The 16,892-nt window shown below is 41.6% G+C and overlaps 1 protein-coding gene across 1 annotated transcript in view; it reads right to left on the bottom strand.

The window, feature by feature from the left end:
- The window catches only part of GUCY2C (guanylate cyclase 2C), a 50,227-nt gene extending 36,314 nt beyond the window's left edge, over nt 1–13,913 (bottom strand). Inside the window, exons 1-8 of the mRNA XM_004693256.1 lie at nt 13,697–13,913; nt 9,737–9,849; nt 8,497–8,561; nt 7,518–7,733; nt 6,436–6,557; nt 4,502–4,598; nt 2,377–2,494; nt 661–796 (exon numbers count right to left, since the gene is read on the bottom strand). Of these exons, the coding sequence (XP_004693313.1) occupies nt 661–796; nt 2,377–2,494; nt 4,502–4,598; nt 6,436–6,557; nt 7,518–7,733; nt 8,497–8,561; nt 9,737–9,849; nt 13,697–13,913 (1,084 nt within the window). The remainder of the gene's footprint in view (nt 1–660; nt 797–2,376; nt 2,495–4,501; nt 4,599–6,435; nt 6,558–7,517; nt 7,734–8,496; nt 8,562–9,736; nt 9,850–13,696) is intronic.
- Between the last annotated feature and the right edge of the window lie 2,979 nt (nt 13,914–16,892).

Genomic DNA, 16,892 nt, shown 5'->3' with positions numbered 1-16,892 from the left:
GAACATATGCATAATGAAAGACCAAAATAAAAATAAAAATGTTAAAATAAAGAATGTAAAACAGTATAGCCACTGTGGAAAACAGTATGCAGTTCAAAAAATAGGATTTCCATTTGATCCACTATTACTCTTCTAGGATAGACTCAAATAAATGAAAGACAGGGTCTCAAGGGTTATAAAGGAATATTGTTCCTGTTCATAGGAACAGTAACAGGAATGAACAGGAACAATATTCACATTAGCTAACACATGGAAGTACCTCAAGTATCCACTGACATGTGAATACATCAGTAAAATGTGCTAGGTCCATACAGTGTAATGTTAACCTGCAGAGTCTCCAGGCAGAGCCAGTAAATCACTACCACAAATTTCCCGTGATGAGTTTATTCATAAGTATAGGACCTGAACTACTTCTCTTCTTTGAAATCCAAAGATTCTGATATTCTGCAGAATACACCAGGGTCCAGTATTAGTAGCAGCATCCCCAAAGTTCCAGCCATGAAGTCTGCTCCAATTAAAGTCAAAGGTATTGAGCTACTGATCCACCTATCATTTCACCCTTCCCATCTCCACCCTATATATCCTGAAGCCTGTATTTCTTCAACTTTCTGTATTAGCATCGGTGAAGTTTGTGTTATTGGCTCCTAGTAGACCCAGTACCTTGAAATGTGAGGTTTTTGAAAGCTTGAGTAAATTTGGAACCGTTCAAATCATCTCCATTTTCAAGAAAAATTTTCAGCATGTGTCCAAAGAGCAAGACTCCATCCAGGTAGGCAAGAGCAAAGTTGTTTTTTACCTGAATGAGAAAGGAAAATCTTAAGTTTAAAGAGGAGACACTTGGCCTGGGCCTGAAACAGGGTAACTAGAAAAATTCTATGGGAATGACTGGGAAGGAAATCAAGGAGAGTTCTGGAAAGTATTTCCTTGAGTCGGGGTTCTTTATTATCCCCTTATCACAGTTCTGCCTTCTCTTGGGTATTAATCAACCTAGAACACTCCTCATCTAGGTAAGTACCTCAATGCAGTTCTCATGGTGATAACACATCACTTCAACTAGGAAGGCTAGCAGACAGAACCTTTATAATTCTTACAAGATTTTAAACAGAAACAATGCACCCTGGCAGTTAAATGTTGTCACTGTATAGGAAATAGAACTGCAACAGAAGCCACCCTGTTTGCTATCCTGATGCTGGAAGTGTGGGTTGGCTGGTAGCAGTGAGCATACTTAGTGGGCAGTTCTGACTGGGAGTTCCTTCAGACCAAATCCCTGCCTTGGGAACAAGTGGGAGGGTCAGAACTCTGCCTGTGACATGGGCATGGCCATATGCACAGAACTGGGCCCGGATGGCTGAAAAGCTCTGTGCTCCCCACGCCAAGTGAGCTCAGTTGGTTTTGGCATTTTGATTTGTCCACATATGACAATCACACTTTTGCCAAGGTCTAGAAGTTATGCAGGTAATTTCTAACAACTACACCAGAAAAATATTTGCTAAGAATTATTAAAAGAAAAAAAAAAAAAAAAGAAAAACCTTTCATTTTAAAGATTGATTTTGCTAAAAATTGTTGCATGAGATGAAAGAGAATCCAGTTAAGACCCAGGGCTGTTGCAACCTCATGTAAAACAGGGGGCTTGGAACTACTCGTCTAGGAAAACTGATCTTCCTAAAGACACCCACCTTTCCTTAGAGTTCTCGGGACCTGGCCCTTGGCTTGCCGTGCACAAAGTCTTGCAGACCTGTCTAGACTGCCCCTTCCCTCCTCCTCCCACCCCAAGGCTGCTCTGAGGGCAGAACAATAGCTGATGAGTTGAATCGCATTGAAGTGCAGTGACTGACAGAGCTCAGCTGGGCTTTGATATGAGAATCAAGGGCCCTGAATTATACTAAGTAGAATTGATTTCATGTCTAAATGGAGGTCTTTTTTGCTGGTACAAATACTAAACTAGATGGGATGTTGGAATAAATCAGAAGTCTCCCGGACAAGTATGGACAATAGGCAAACTGATTATCACAGAGAACTATGTCTCAACCTCTCTCTAAAGGTACCATTTTAACATCAGTGACAACAGAAATCTGCTTTAGGAGGTAGGGTCTTCACAATTCTGCAATTTAATTTCCTTCTCTCACTTAGCAGTGCTCACAAACATCCTCCACTCTTCCTTCCCTTCTAGCATTATAGGAGTGTCTACTGTTTAGTAGAGCAGAACAAGGGTTTAGTGCTTAGAACAATGACTTGGAGTGACAGTGTGGACAGGAATCTTGCCATTATGTCCATTGTTGATCTCAGTGAACACTGGTTGAATCAATTTAGGTCTTGAGTAGAACACTCTCTTACCCTTGACAAAGAATAGTGTGTGTGTGTACATATAAAACTTACCAGTGAATCATTCTTGGGTACAGAGACATTTGAGTTGTGAGTTTGAGGAGGCAGTGTCAGAACAAGAACATTTTTCATATAGTCTGGGGCTGTGACATTGTCCTGGAAGTAGTGGGTACTGTAATAAAAAGCAGAGCCACCAGAAAATTAGGCTTCCCCAGCAACCAAAATGGATCTTCTACCATTGACACAAAATGTAACACTAGCCTTAAAAATATTTCAAAATATGTTCCCCCGTAACCTGCCACATTTTCTCCAGATGGTCTAATTTTTGTCTACATTTGCTAAGTCAAATAAGACAACTCAGGTAGGTCTGGTTAACATACACTAAAGAAAAGACCTCAGAATACAGATCCTTTTAAAATGGGAGGCTGGGGGTGGGGGTGGGGATCTGGACTTGTGAGATAGTACTGGCTTTCAAGGGCTAATGATTTGGCTTACATATGGAAACTTTTTTTCCTTAAGTAATCACAGAAAATGCAAGCTATTGGGGTTTAATAGAAATGTTCTGAATTAGTCATACCTTTCAGTTGATGAAACAAAAAGCATGAAAAGACTAAACATTTTCTTGCACACTGTAAGCTTCCTGATTTTACTGATGAATCCTTTCTCCTCAACTCCTAGATACCAGCTCCTCACCTCCTGGCACACTGGAAGGCTCTCAGTGCTGCCCGAGGTTCTGTTACAGAGCATGCAGTTTCTCAGCTTCCCCAGTCACTTGAAAAGCAACATGCCAAGAACTGAACATGCTTGCATTGCTCTAACCACGATGAGTGTCATTTTCTATTCAGACAGTAGGCGGGCCCTGAAGGAAGTGAGGCTCTGAGGACCACGTTGCTTATCATACAATCACATCACCCAGGTAGAGAATACATTTTATTCTCACGATTAAGAAGGTTTCATCTCAGCACACTAAGCAATGCCCAGGAAACTAATGGACTAGACATATTAGGACGTGAGCTCAAGTTATGTCTAGTTTTAAAGGAATTGTACAATCTTCCCAAAGTCAGGTGTCCTTGGGAACATGGACAAGGGAATGCCAACCTTTTGGCAGCTGACTGGGGGCTTGCTAAAGTAAAATTATATCAGCCTGGCTACACTGAGGGCCCCTGCCAGAGGGCCCCTGCCAGAGGGCCCCTGCCAGAGGGCCCCTGATAGCAGTTATCAGTGGGGGTTGTAGGAATGAAATGCAGATTAACTCTGCCTTCTTTCCTATACTTCTGCACTGGAAAGGTTGTTAGTAAATTGATTTGATTGTCTTCCTGTGCTCAGACAAGCCTGCAGTTCCTGTGCTTCATTTCCCTAAAACTGTGGAAACCACATTTACTGTGAGGGAATTGAGTAGGCAAATACAGGAAAGACCTAAGGCAGTAACAGCTTCTAGTCTGAATACAGACAAGTAATGATTAACGATCCAGTCAGATAAGTGGAGTCATGTGACCCAGCTGATAGGAATAAGGGGCAGGCTCACTGGGGAGCCCTTCTTTAAGCTGAACTGTACCCAAATATAACTTCATACAATTTGTTGTGTAGTCTCCAAACATGTTAGAAGATGAGTGATAAAAAAAAGGGGCTGTGAAAAAGGGTAGTTTGTGCTCTCCAGAAATTTCTTTTTTTAGTTCCAGATAAGTGTGCCAAGACAGGGCAAAGAATAATTGTGTCAATCAACCTCATTTAACTGGAACTTTCCTCTTACCAAAGGTAGCTGAGGGAAAATTTATCTAGACTCAAAGGCCATCAGCAACTGAAGGCAGGAATATGGCCCAGCTGGCAGAAAATAACATCGCTGGGTTTTCAGGTATCACAACCTGGAGAAAGATCTTAAAATGAGCTTGTAGCACAGGATCTGGGGTTGACTGGGAGGCCCACAGATGGATGGAACCACTAATTTAATGAGGTTCTTGTAAAACGTTTTTGATTTAGACAGACAGCTGATGTCAAAGGAATACATTTCTGCAAGGCTCAGGTTAATCAAATAAGAGGGTGCAATGAAGAAATGAAACACTGGTTAAAGTGTCATCACCACCCAAAACTACTAAGAGATTCTGTAAAGTATGTATTTTGAGATATGCTTGGAGGACTTCCTTTAAGAAAGAAGGACAGTTTTCCCAAATTTTTTACCTACTTGAATAGATCCACCAGAATGATGACAACATCTTCAGGCATCGCCTGGTCCCCTATGAGGGAGTGGATGCTGTCTGGGCTGCCACACGTAACAAGCACTGCAGGGACGAGAGTGAGACAAGAAGGGTCTACATTGGTCTGCAAGCAAATGGGGCACAATCCTGACTTTGAACCCGGTATAGCCAGGCTACTTTATTTAATAAGATTATGTCAGATACTCAAATTACCACTCCCACCACATACACACTTATTTTCCTTTACAATGACAGAATTAGAATTTCACTCATATCTGGAAGGTAGAGAAAATCAAAGAGGAACCAACAAAACTAACTAAACTAAAATCAAGTCTAGAGATATGACCACAAAATTGAGGCTATTAGAGAGTGAAGGTAGGGGTGGGAACAAGGGCAGGTGGGAGGAGAACAGTGATATGCCATAAAGGGCTGTGGGCTCTGAGGGGCAGGTCGTGATGGACATCTGAGGAAGTTATGACTCTATTCCTATGAATCATAAACAGTGTCATAAACCATTAAATAAAAACTTTTAAAAAGCATATAGTGACATAAGGTCTTCAAAAGAATTATGTAGTCAGATGGGAAACCCACGGGGATTACAATTGAGATGGAAAAAAAAATGTACAAAATGATGTAAAAATAAACTGTTATAAAATAAAATAAAATAAAACCTATATAAATAAATAGGAGTTTTATCAAAAAAAAAATTATGTAGTCCATTCCCTTCATTGAATGAATATTTGGGTTCTTTTAAATTTTATTTATTTTAAATTTTATATATTTTTATATCATTATTTTCAATATATGCTTTATCCTCTCATGTATGGCTGAATGGATTTTTGAATGGCAGACTGCTGATGCCCAGATATCAAAGAGCTGAAGAATCAGCAGATGATAGAAATTGCTGGAATATTCAAGTTTACTAATCCTGGCGCAATGCTCATTCTACATATCATGCATTTTGGAGCAGCTACAAAAACTTGCACTGGTAAGTCAAGTGGACCGCACCACTGCTAACATGGTTGAAAACATACAGCTGACATTCATGTGAGGAGTTGGAATTCTTCCCAAGCAACTTTCCTTGGGCTTTGTCTGTCACTTAACTTCCAACTCAGTGATTTTGGTGATAATGTCCAACCTGAATCTCAGCTCTACCACTCACCCCAGACAGATATTTCCCTCATGGATGGCTTCATAAGGAAGGGGAGTTAAGATGGGTTTCATCAGAACTTTTTATATACTGTGTTGTCTACCTGCATTGTAAACTCTTCAGGAATGTGAATAATTTTATACTTTCCCCCCCGTCTTGGTCAGTATTCTGCATGTACTAGAGGGTTTTATTCTGATAAATGCTGAATAATGACAGTAATGATGATTTGAGTAATACCCGGGAAATCTAGTCATGCATTCCCTTGTAGGAAATTGCCACAGTTTATTCCTTGGCCTCTGAAATGTTCTTACTTGTAAAGAGAAGTGTGTGGAAAGCAAGATAAATCACCTAGAAACTCATTGAACATGATTTTATCTCATTAGTCTTTCAATAAATATAACCTCATTTTCACCACAGGACCAGCGTTGTGAGGTTTAGTCACAAGCTTGATAATACATTGGACTGAAATAAACTTAAAGCAGTTTACTGATGGTGAGGCATGGTATCATTTTTTTTAATAAAACTTGGATTTCAGCATTATTTCAGTATGTTTGTACATTTGCTCAAACAGTACTTCAAATTTCCCTCAGAGGATAATGTTTTTGTTAACAAAAGGAACAAGATAATGGAGCTGCATAAAACTAGGTTGTTCCCCCAAATACAAGATATAGAGGTAATGATGACACTTCTGTGGCAACATATTTGTCCAAAATTTTCCTGGAAGGGTGGTGGCTTTGAGGAAGAAGTTGGTAAAGAAGCATGTCTTCTTACCATTGCTTTTCCTGTGTGGGTCTGTTAAGATATCATAAAATTGCTCATCTCGTCTCAACATTTCCTTGAAGCTAAGTTCCTGAGAAAAATAGGAAACTCCAGCCTCCAGAGCATTGAGGTACCTAGAGCAGAAAAAAGAGAAACTGAAAAAACAAACGTAGCTTCTGTGTGGGAGTCTATACTGTTTGTGCCTTGTTTACAGGTCATTTCTGCTGTTAACACCAGAGAAAACACACGCCATGAGATGACTGATTAGGACTGTGGGATCTAATTTAGTGGAAGTGGAGGGAAGTGCTGGGCATCTTCATGCATCTATACGAAGAGTGAAAATGGGGTGAGTATCTGTAATGCCTTACACGCCTATAAAAGGAAAATTTGACTCCACTGCACAAACCAGCCCTGTTAGCTGAGTTTTTGTCTACTGTACAAAAACTCAGAAGTGAATAAATCTCCACAGTGGATTATTGTGTGTTCTACGTTTACCCCTCAAATTGATTTTAGTAGTTTCCCCAATATGCATTTCTGGGGGTGTCCTAGAGTGTCTTCAGAAGCATGTAGGTGAAGAAAGAGTAAATAACCAACTGTCCTGGTGATACAGAGATACAAACAGTAATGCAACCACACAACTCTCAGCAGACACTTTTGCTGGAGTTGAGTGAACCTTGCTGTTTGATTTTATCACAGGCACCCAGAATCCTGTACCGTGTGTCTCCACCCCCATTATTACTCTGAAAAGCTGTGAGAGAAATGACATCTAGGCAGATTGCACCTTTGGAGATATATCTTGCACAGAAATGTGAAAGTGTTCTGACTTCCCCTTGCCCTATTTGTAAAATGGGGAACATAGCTGTTCTCCCATCAGAGGGTTACTGTGGGGACCCATACAACTAACATCAAAGTGCTTTGACAACTAGTCAGAGTGCTGCAAGTGCAGTAAGTGCTGATTATAGTTAAGGCACTGTGTTTGCTTTTATTTGTGTATATAAGAAATGGGCTCATGCCTGTTACAGACTGAAGGGGCCTCTGCTCACAGTTGCCTGCTCTCCAACGCAAGAGCCAGGAGTGTCGCTGATCCTACCTACCAGAAGCAGTCTTCAGACTCAGTAGTGTTCTTGAAAACATAGGCAGAGTTCCAGGAATAAGTTTTGAATGGCAAACTGCTGTTCTTCCAAAAGTCAACCAAGAAATAGGTCAACTTCCTGGCTGGAGACATCAGCCTAGTTAATGTTTCTTTGTAGTCACAGGACAATCCAAAACTTCCAGCAGAAATCATGGGGTAGTTCAAATCTGTGTCAAGGCTGTGTATCCACAGGTGAGAAGAAAACAACGTCAGGGTTAACTTCAAGTCCTTTTTTGACTATTCCAGCATGTCACATAAATGGTAATAACAGACTCATTCAAGCAGGTTCTGACTTATAGATATGTTCTTCCACATGGCTAGTCTTTAAAACAGATTTTTATTATGACTTAAATTTCAGTAACTCTGCATTAAAACATTATAAAGTCTTGGTGTGCAATGCAGATATATCTCCTGAAGTCTATCACTTCAGTTCAGTTCTGTCCTTAACCATACTATGGACCCCTCTGAACTGATGTACTCACCCTCCCTTCTGATAACCATCATCTACTCATAGAGTCTGTTTGCTTTCTCTATAGACCAACATATGTGAAAGGAAAATATATCAATAAAACACTTCTTGAACAAGTGTGACATCCTGAAAAGAGGATTAGGAAAATGAATTCACCATTTATGAGAGTGTCCGCGTACAAAGAAACAGTTTTTGTTTTGTCAGCGTAAAGAGACTTGTGTAAAACACCGTCCGCACCCAGAGGCAGACACTACTGCCTCTCGAGGTAACATGAACAGCTACTGCCGTTCAAAGCAAAGGTAGATTTATCTGGGTTAAGGGCAGGCCGGTGTTGGCGAGGTGACAGACCCTTGGCTCCTATACCACTGACCGTTTTGCCTTGACTGGACTTCTGTGGGATCAATCACTTAGACAGTAAGGGAGCCTGACCTCAATTCACAATGGTTCTTAAACAGCAAGCCAAGTCACTTACTACATCTGGAAGGTGGAATATGTGCACGAGGGCCCCATGAGGACACAGCCCATCTGATTGTCTTTCTGTAAGGGAAGAAAAACAACTCCTCACTAAACCCAGAACAATGAACCAATGGACAGGAGGGGAGGGACAGGGGAAGGTCCCATGTGGTTAGAAGTGGGTCTGCAGAGATGTTGGTCTGTGAGTAGGCGACACGACCTGCAGTACGAGGGCTGGCAAGGCCGCTGAGGGCGAACAGGTCCGAGAGAGCCCAAGCTGTGGGCGAGGAGAGAGGGGCTGTTGAGGGGTAGCAGAGAGCCTGGCTGACTAATTAGCAATGTCTGCAGGCCCGACTGTTGAGACACAAGATTTGGAGGTGTTGCGAAAGAGAGAAGGTTTTGGTATTTGAGGGGCTTCAAGTTGAGCTAATGAGGACCAACAGCAATGCCACAACAGGGCCATGAGAGATCTTATTTTCTATAATTTTCAAAGGGAACCTGATGAAGAACCTCACATTCCTGGTTCTGTAGACCTCTCTCTGCAGGGGCAGAGGGAGGAATCAGAAAGTGTTGCAAACGCCCCATGCTCGCCCCTCTCCAGACAGAGAACAGCCCCTCTGGTGAGGGTGATGTTATGAGTAAAGCTCTGGACCCCTGGCTCTATGCCCAGGGCTCTGCTTCCCAGAGAACATTTGCTCAGGTTTCAGTAGTAAAGAGACGTCTTATACACCTGCTGGTCTCTAGAGAGCATGGAGCGCTCCAGTCTCTGGTGCTTGGGTTGGAGTTGGGAGCTGGGAGGAAGGGTTATGCAAGACTCTCTTCCCACCCTCTGAAGTTGTAATTAAGACTTTCAAGTTGGGATTCAGATTCAGCCCTTAAGCTATTAACCAGTGACCACCCTGTGATGTTGACTTAAGATAGCAACCTCTGGTGAAGGGCCTTGGAATTTGTTTTGAACAGGGCACCTCAGGTATTTCTTGAGAGACACAGAGGCCAACAGTTCACTGCAACATTTTAACTGTAAACAGCTTTATAACAATTTAAAATAATCCCCTCCAGAGGACAGACACTAAGTGGACAGATGGTACATAGCCAAGGTTCTCCTGGCTTGGGAAATATGTGGCATAAAGTCAGAGAGCCTGCCCGCAGGTCCCCGGGCAGCCGGAAGATGGGAGGGATGTTCATGAATGGAGGCCCATGACCCACACTGATCTTCCAGTGCCATGAGATGCAGGTTCCCCACCAAAGTGGACACTGACCGACATCTTCCGGAGTAGGTCGAGGCCTTCACAAGTGCTGCTCCTGCAGTCACTGGATGTGTAGATCAGGTTGTCCGAATAGATGAAAGTAGCATTGACGGTCACATTCATGCCTGTTTACCCAGATAGGAGGGAAAAGCAGAAACTCGGGTTATTTTTCAGTAATGTATCCTGCCACGAGATCAATCTTCTGCCAAATGATCCTAGGAAAAAGTGAACAGCCATTTTCAGGCCTAGGACTAGTTGGGGTCTGAATTCTTCTATGATTCCTGGTCATGTCTTTCCTCCCATAAAATCACCCACCATAAAAATCACCCTTTCTAATTGCATAATTCCATGATTTTAGTAAGTACATTTGTGCAGCCATCCAGCTTGAGAACATTTTCATGTTCGCTGTTCCCTTCATTCTCTTTTCAAAATTCTGTATAAGGTAAAGTTTGCTGTTTGGGCCTGGGGAGTGTTAGGGAAACAGAAGATGAGGCATGAAGATGCATTCTTTCCCAGTCCCAAGAGCTGCTTCTGTTTGCTGCCAAGGTGCATACTGGCACCTCTGTGGGCCACCTCCAAAGCCAGCTGTCTACACCCATTCTGTCATCCTGGTCTGGGAGGTCTGTAAAATGGAGAACTCGCACCTCTGGTGTGTTCTTGCATACACTATTTTAATTTCTCTAGCTTCTTTCATGTACGAGGTATTTATCACCTGGTTAATCCCTTTAGAAAAGGAAAGCAGATCAATAACAGAAATTATTGATCTTCAGAACATGCAAAGGAAATTGTTTTTAAAGGGAGAAAACTGCTTTTCCCTAGAATGGAGGCACCTTGGCACTTTCAGGGCCAACTTGGAGGTGCCTCTAACAGACAGGGAGCATTCTGTCTCTTGCTTTTTTATCTTAATACTAGACTACTTCCTCTCTGGCTGTGCTCAGTAAGAAGTCCAGTAAGAGATGCAGTACTATATGCCGGCGGGACACATAGGAGAGGCCAAGAGACTAAGACAAGCCAGTAAGTATTGGATCAAAGTGAAGCTGGATAAAGGTGCTGGAGGCTAGAAATGCCCTTCGCTTCCCTGTCAACACCAAAGAACACCTCGGCAGTATGGACTGGGTGCATTTGGCTGTGGAACTCACACTCTTGAGGAGTTGGTGTCTTAAGATAATAAGGAATCTCTTTCCATCCTTCCACCAAAATGCTTTTATTCTTCACAACCTGCAAAGATTTCCTGAGACTAAGAAAAAAATTTTGATCTCTTCCATTTGGATACCACACAGCAAGTGAACTCTTCAATTTTCTTTATATTTAAATAGCATGTCTCAGAGTGTTTCCCAAATAGCAATGCTTGATGTGTAACTTGAACATATTCTCTCCCTACTTCTTGAGTCCAGTGTCCTGTCCCTCTTCCCCAACGTTCTCCCCTCATTTTGTCCATTCAGTAACTTCACCATGAATGGTGCGGACAGTAAAACTTAGAAGTAAAAACTTACTCTCTGTCCCATAATCAGTAAAGGCTAGAGCAGGAATTCAAACTTAGGGTGTATGAGCTCGGAGATCAAGACCTTCACCAATGCACTTGACTGTTCCTTTTCTAGTCCTGGACACTTGTCCTCCTCACGGCAGCAACAGCATGGAATTATCACCTCGACATCCTCAGCAAAAGCAGTAAGGCACAACACTAAAAACAGGGCCTCCCTGGTGGTGCCAAGGGTCAAAGTGCAGCCCTACAAAGCTATCTGCAGCCATCAGCGGATTGCACGAGTTCAATCCCCAGCCAGGGAGCTGACCCACATGGCACAGCAGACCTCTCCTGACCCACTCACCTCCCAGTGTATTTCAGTTGATCTGCCTGTTCTGCTCCCCACTCTGGTGTCCCCCGCACCTCTGGCCTATACCCGAGATCTTGTATGCTTCAATAAAATCTTTTAAAAAACTGCCTTATGGTTCAGTTAGAATATTAGATAAATTACATGAACCTCCTCATTTAGTCTATGCCATATCCACAGGATGTAAACACCACCTATCATGATTTTCTAGCTGAAGGGACAGAGACTCGGAAAAGTTTAGTAATTTACTCAAGGTCAGTGGTGATAAATGAGTGAATAAAAGAATGGAATGTGAACCAGTTCTGATTCTGAATCTACATCTAACAGTGTTCTATTGTGTTCCTTGAAGTTCACTCAAGGTTGGTAAAGGTCTTACAGTGGCAACTTCTTAGTATTCTTTAGAAAAAAAAAATCACACAGATAATGGGTTTCTAAAAGACAAGCAAAATTATTCGATCACAGCAACATGGATGGAGCTCAGTGAAATAAGCCAGAAAAAAAAAAAAGAAAAAGAAAAATACCAGATGGTTTCAATCTTAGGAAGAATGTAGAGGATCCAAATAAGGGATTAGGGAAGGAAAGGAAATTATGATAAAGTAAATATCTAAATTAACAGACAACTATAAACCAGAGACATTCTACCAGAGATGGGGATGAGGGAGGGGAAGGGAGCATGATCAAAACAGGGTGTGAAGAGCACAAGGAACTATGATGATGGTGTACGAGTGAAGTGGCGGTGGGAACTTCATGGGGACTACATCCAAGATGAAAAACACATTGTGCAAAAATGAAAAATGTTGAAAAATATATTAAAATTTTTCTAATAAAAATTATTAAACATATAACAAAACAGTGTCAACAACACCCATCTTATAGAGCTATGGTGAGTGAATAGATAATTATCTTCCCTGAGTACCTTTGTGACAGGTACTCAGTAAACAAGGAAGCCAAGACTTGGAGACTCTAGGAAGTAGTTTACTCAAGAGAGGGAATGCTGGAGCAGGGACTTCAGTCCAGGTATATTTGAAAGCAAATATTCTTCCCACTATACCGCACTGCCTTTGAAAATAAAGGAAAATTTATTAAATGAGCTCTTAGTTCTGTTATTGCTCTAGATCAATCCACCTACTTACAGGTGGATTCCTATTAGACAGGATGGAAGACATGTCTATGGCACAGAAGTGATACACTTGTTATTACATGTATACACAGACTTTGGAGAACCAGATCAAACCTTAGAATCACAGATAACTATTAACATGTATGAAGCAGCTACTGAGTCAGTAATTATCCTTCTGGAATCCAGTGTAAAAGAATGAAAAAAAAAACTACATGAAAATGTTTATTGTAGAACTCTTTAAATCATCATGAAAATATTTTTTAAAAGACTACCTGTACTCAGGAATTACTAGGTGGGTTGGAAGGACAGCCACAGCAAGGGATATTTACAGACCAAGATGATGCTATGGATATTGTGCAGTTGTAGGAAGGTTTTATTTGTAGAAGACTATGACATAAATTCAGAAGGGTAGGAAATTTTTCCTATGCCACATGATCTCAAATATAGTCTGAAAACTGAGAAACAACGAGTCACTGGATACATCCAGCTGGTTGGAAATTAAGAGGATCTAACATTAATTCTAATGGTTAAAAGACACCGGGAAGAGCAGCAACATCAAATTGGAGAGCAAATTTACTATGTTGACTCTAGCTTACAGGACAATCCACTAGAGATGCAAAAAGTAGAGTGGGATAAAAAGCCCCAGAGAAAGTTTCAAATTCTGTACTAATTCAACTCCTTCAATTCCTCTTTTTGATTGGAAATCCTGTTAAATTTCAGGTTCAGGACAAATCTTGCCTCAGAGCAGCTACAAAAGGCCACGTGATACCGCCCTGAAATGGGACAGTGAGTGCAGTTTTGTCTGGGGCATCTCACTGTGGTGAGCCATGGGCATTCCCTGGGCCAGGCCAGTCCTGGAGCAGGCAGGCTCTGAGGGGCTCATGACCACAGGGCTCACATCTTGAGGATTTGCTGCCTTAGAGAAAGCCAGATGAGCAGGTAAAGGACACAGGTCTTCACTTGGCAACCCATTGACCCCAGTGGTGGCAAAAGGGAACAGGGATTCAGCCACCTTGTTCTTACCAGCATCTCGCAGTCGCTGTCTCACTATTTCCAATCCCTTTCTCACCACGTCTTCCAAGTCATCCGGAGACTTTGGGAAAGCCGAGTTGTTCATCATCAGGATACTGATGTCATAGCTAACACTGTTGCAGTTCCGTTTCACGTTGGAGGTCCAGAACATCGACTCAGACTGGAGAAGCAGTGCCCACAGAATCAAGCCCAGCAACGGTGCCTTCATGACCTCACTCATTCACAACCATGCTCCTTGTGCTCACTTGCTTTCCTCTGAGTTTTGAGGGAAGCAGTAGTGGAACAGCCTCTAGCTGGGTCCCTCAGCCCACTCTTCCCCATGCCCACTGGTCACATGGGCCACAGACTCCAGCCTACCTGCCAGTAATTAGCAGCTGCATTATGGCAGGAGATAAACCAAAGTTCACTTTGTGTGTTTGCTCACAGAAAGGTCAGAGTTATAAACAGGGAGATTACCTGGGACTTGCCCAATAAAAATACATCAATTTGTGACACATCAATGGGAAGAGAAAAAAGGAAGTGAACAGTATCTATCTATCTATGTATACACATACACACAAACACACACACAAAGCTTTGTAAAATGGAAAACAGGTTAAAGGGCCAAAGGAGAGCACAAATACGATGGACTATTTGTGCTTAGGCTATCGCTGCTCATTAAAACTGAATTATTAGGAAGAGCAATGTTTTACCCACTCGGAAACTATTTATTGATATTTGACTATGTGTTGGGCATTAGCAAGACACTGGGCATATAGCCAAGAAGGATCTGGATGCATTAAATTCCTTATGGAACATGCAGCCTAGTGGGGAAGACAAACACTAAACCAATGACTCTGAATCACTAAACTCAAAAATGGAAAAAGTGCAGAGTGCTGTGGAGTACATGACACATCAATGTAAGCTATTTGAGAAATCCAAGAGACTTCCCTGAGAAAGTGCCCTCCAAGCTGAGCCCTGGAGGATGAATAGGTGAACTGTACAGAAAGAGAGGGAGTGCACCTGAGGCACGGGACAGCATGTACAAAGGCTCAGAGGTGGACGTGGCATGGCTGTTTGAGGAAGTGAGACAGAACGGTGGGAGTGGAGAGAGCTAGAAGTCCTGAGGCAATAAAGGATGCCAGGGTAGGAGGTGTGGGTAGGCTAAGGGGTTTCCTGCATGTCATTAGGGATTTGGAACTTTATTCTAAGATCATGAAAAGGACATGTCCAAATGAATTTTCGTAAAAACCACTTGGGTTGCTATGGAAAGAGGAACCTGGAGAGAGGCAGGAGTGGGGAAATGGAACGGATTAGGGGTTGTTTCTGCACTGCAAGTGAGAGATAAAGGGGGCCTGGGTACAGTGTTAATGGAGATGGGTTTGAGAGAAACCTGAAAGGTAACATGGATGAGACTTGGTATCTGATTGGACCTGGGACATCAAAGAGAGAAAAGAGTCAACAGTGACCCCTGATTATTCAGCTGGGTTAGTGGGAAAGCTATTCACTAAGCTCTTGAATTTTGGAGAGAAGAAAGTTGAGGGAGAAGATCATGACATCTGTTCTTGGACATACTAGATTTTTAGGAGTGAAAGTGAGAAGCTTGATGAAGAGAACATCCAGGTAAACAGGGGTCTGAAAATAGAGTCAGATCAAGTAACATCATTGTGACATCAGAGATGCAATGACCACTTAGGGCAAAATGAATACTTTAATGTAGAGAGAATGAGAAGATGGAAGACTAGTAGGTCCCACTTTTTATCCCTCCACAAAGACAGCAAAGAATTACCCACTGAAAATAGTTCAAGGGTAGTTTTGCAGTACAATAAAGAAGATGTAGAAGCCTAATGGAATACAAAACTCAAGGATGGACCAATAGAAAGCCATAGGGAGCATTTGACATGTGGCATTCTATTCACCATGGCACAGCTCCATACCAGGAGGGATCCCCTTGGCCATGACCTTACATGGTGGAAGAAAGGGAAGGCAGGAGGACCAAGCAGTCAGTACTTCTGACCAACAAGCTGTAAATTGGGGTTCTCACCACCTGTTCCATGAGTTTATTACTTTGCTAAAGTAGCTCACAGAACTCAGGGAAATATTCCTGTTTACCAACTTATATATAAAAGGATATGATAGAAGATACAGATGAATAACCAGCTGACAAGATACATAGAGTGAGACCCAGAAGGCTCCTGTCCCCATGGAGTTGGGATATTAGAACTGGTCAGCATGTAGCTGTGTTTGCATCTATACGGCTCCTAATCCTGTACTTTTGGGATTTTTATGGAGGCTTCATCATCTAAGCATAATCAATCATTAACCAAGTCTCCAGCCCGGCTTGGACAGAGAACTCCAAGCTTCTTATCTTGACTTAGTGTTTCACCAGCCCCCAACCTGAAACTATTCAAGACTGATAAAGAATCTCCTCATTAGAATATAAGCCACTCCTATCATCCAGGAAATTTCGAAGCATTTAGGATTTCTCTTAGAAAGCAAGGTCAAAGAATACATACAGAACAAAAATACTCCTAGTGCTCTTATCACATATACTAGGAAATTGTAAGAGTTTTAAGTGCATTGCCAGGAAGCAGAAGGTAAATACCATTATGTAAATATATTACTAATATATATCTTACATAAACACATATTCATACAAACACACATTTATATTAGTTTTCTGATTTGGATGCTATGAAATAATGGGATCTGTTTGTAGGTAATATGATTATATATGTAGAAAACCCTAAAGACAATAATGTAAAACTAAAAATATAGTAAAGTCACAGATTAAAAAAAAGCAACATATAAAAACCAATTGCATTTCTATACACAAATAGTGAACTATTTGAAAAGAAATTTAAGAGAACAATTCTAGTCACTACAGCAACTAGGGTAATGGAAGTACTCTGGAAGATACAAAACTAAAGAGATGACTCATACTCTAAAATTACAAAACACAGATGAAGAAAATTGAAGACACCGATAAATGGAAAGACATCAACGTTTATGGATTGAAAGAATAATGTTAAAATGTTCATACCACCTAAAGGGATGTATAGGGTAAATGCAATTCCTATCAAAATCCAGTGACATTACATGCAATTCTATAATTCTTAAAGAACCATAAAATATCTTAATATCCGGCCCTCCCTGGTGGCGCAGGGGGTTAAAAGCACAGCACTGAGAAGCTAAAGCCACTTCCGCA

The sequence above is a fragment of the Condylura cristata genome, unplaced genomic scaffold (assembly GCF_000260355.1).
Source record: "Condylura cristata isolate star-nosed mole 26May11 unplaced genomic scaffold, ConCri1.0 scaffold00036, whole genome shotgun sequence".
NCBI classification, from domain to species: domain Eukaryota; kingdom Metazoa; phylum Chordata; class Mammalia; order Eulipotyphla; family Talpidae; genus Condylura; species Condylura cristata.
This window is presented reverse-complemented; position numbering and strand designations above follow the sequence as displayed.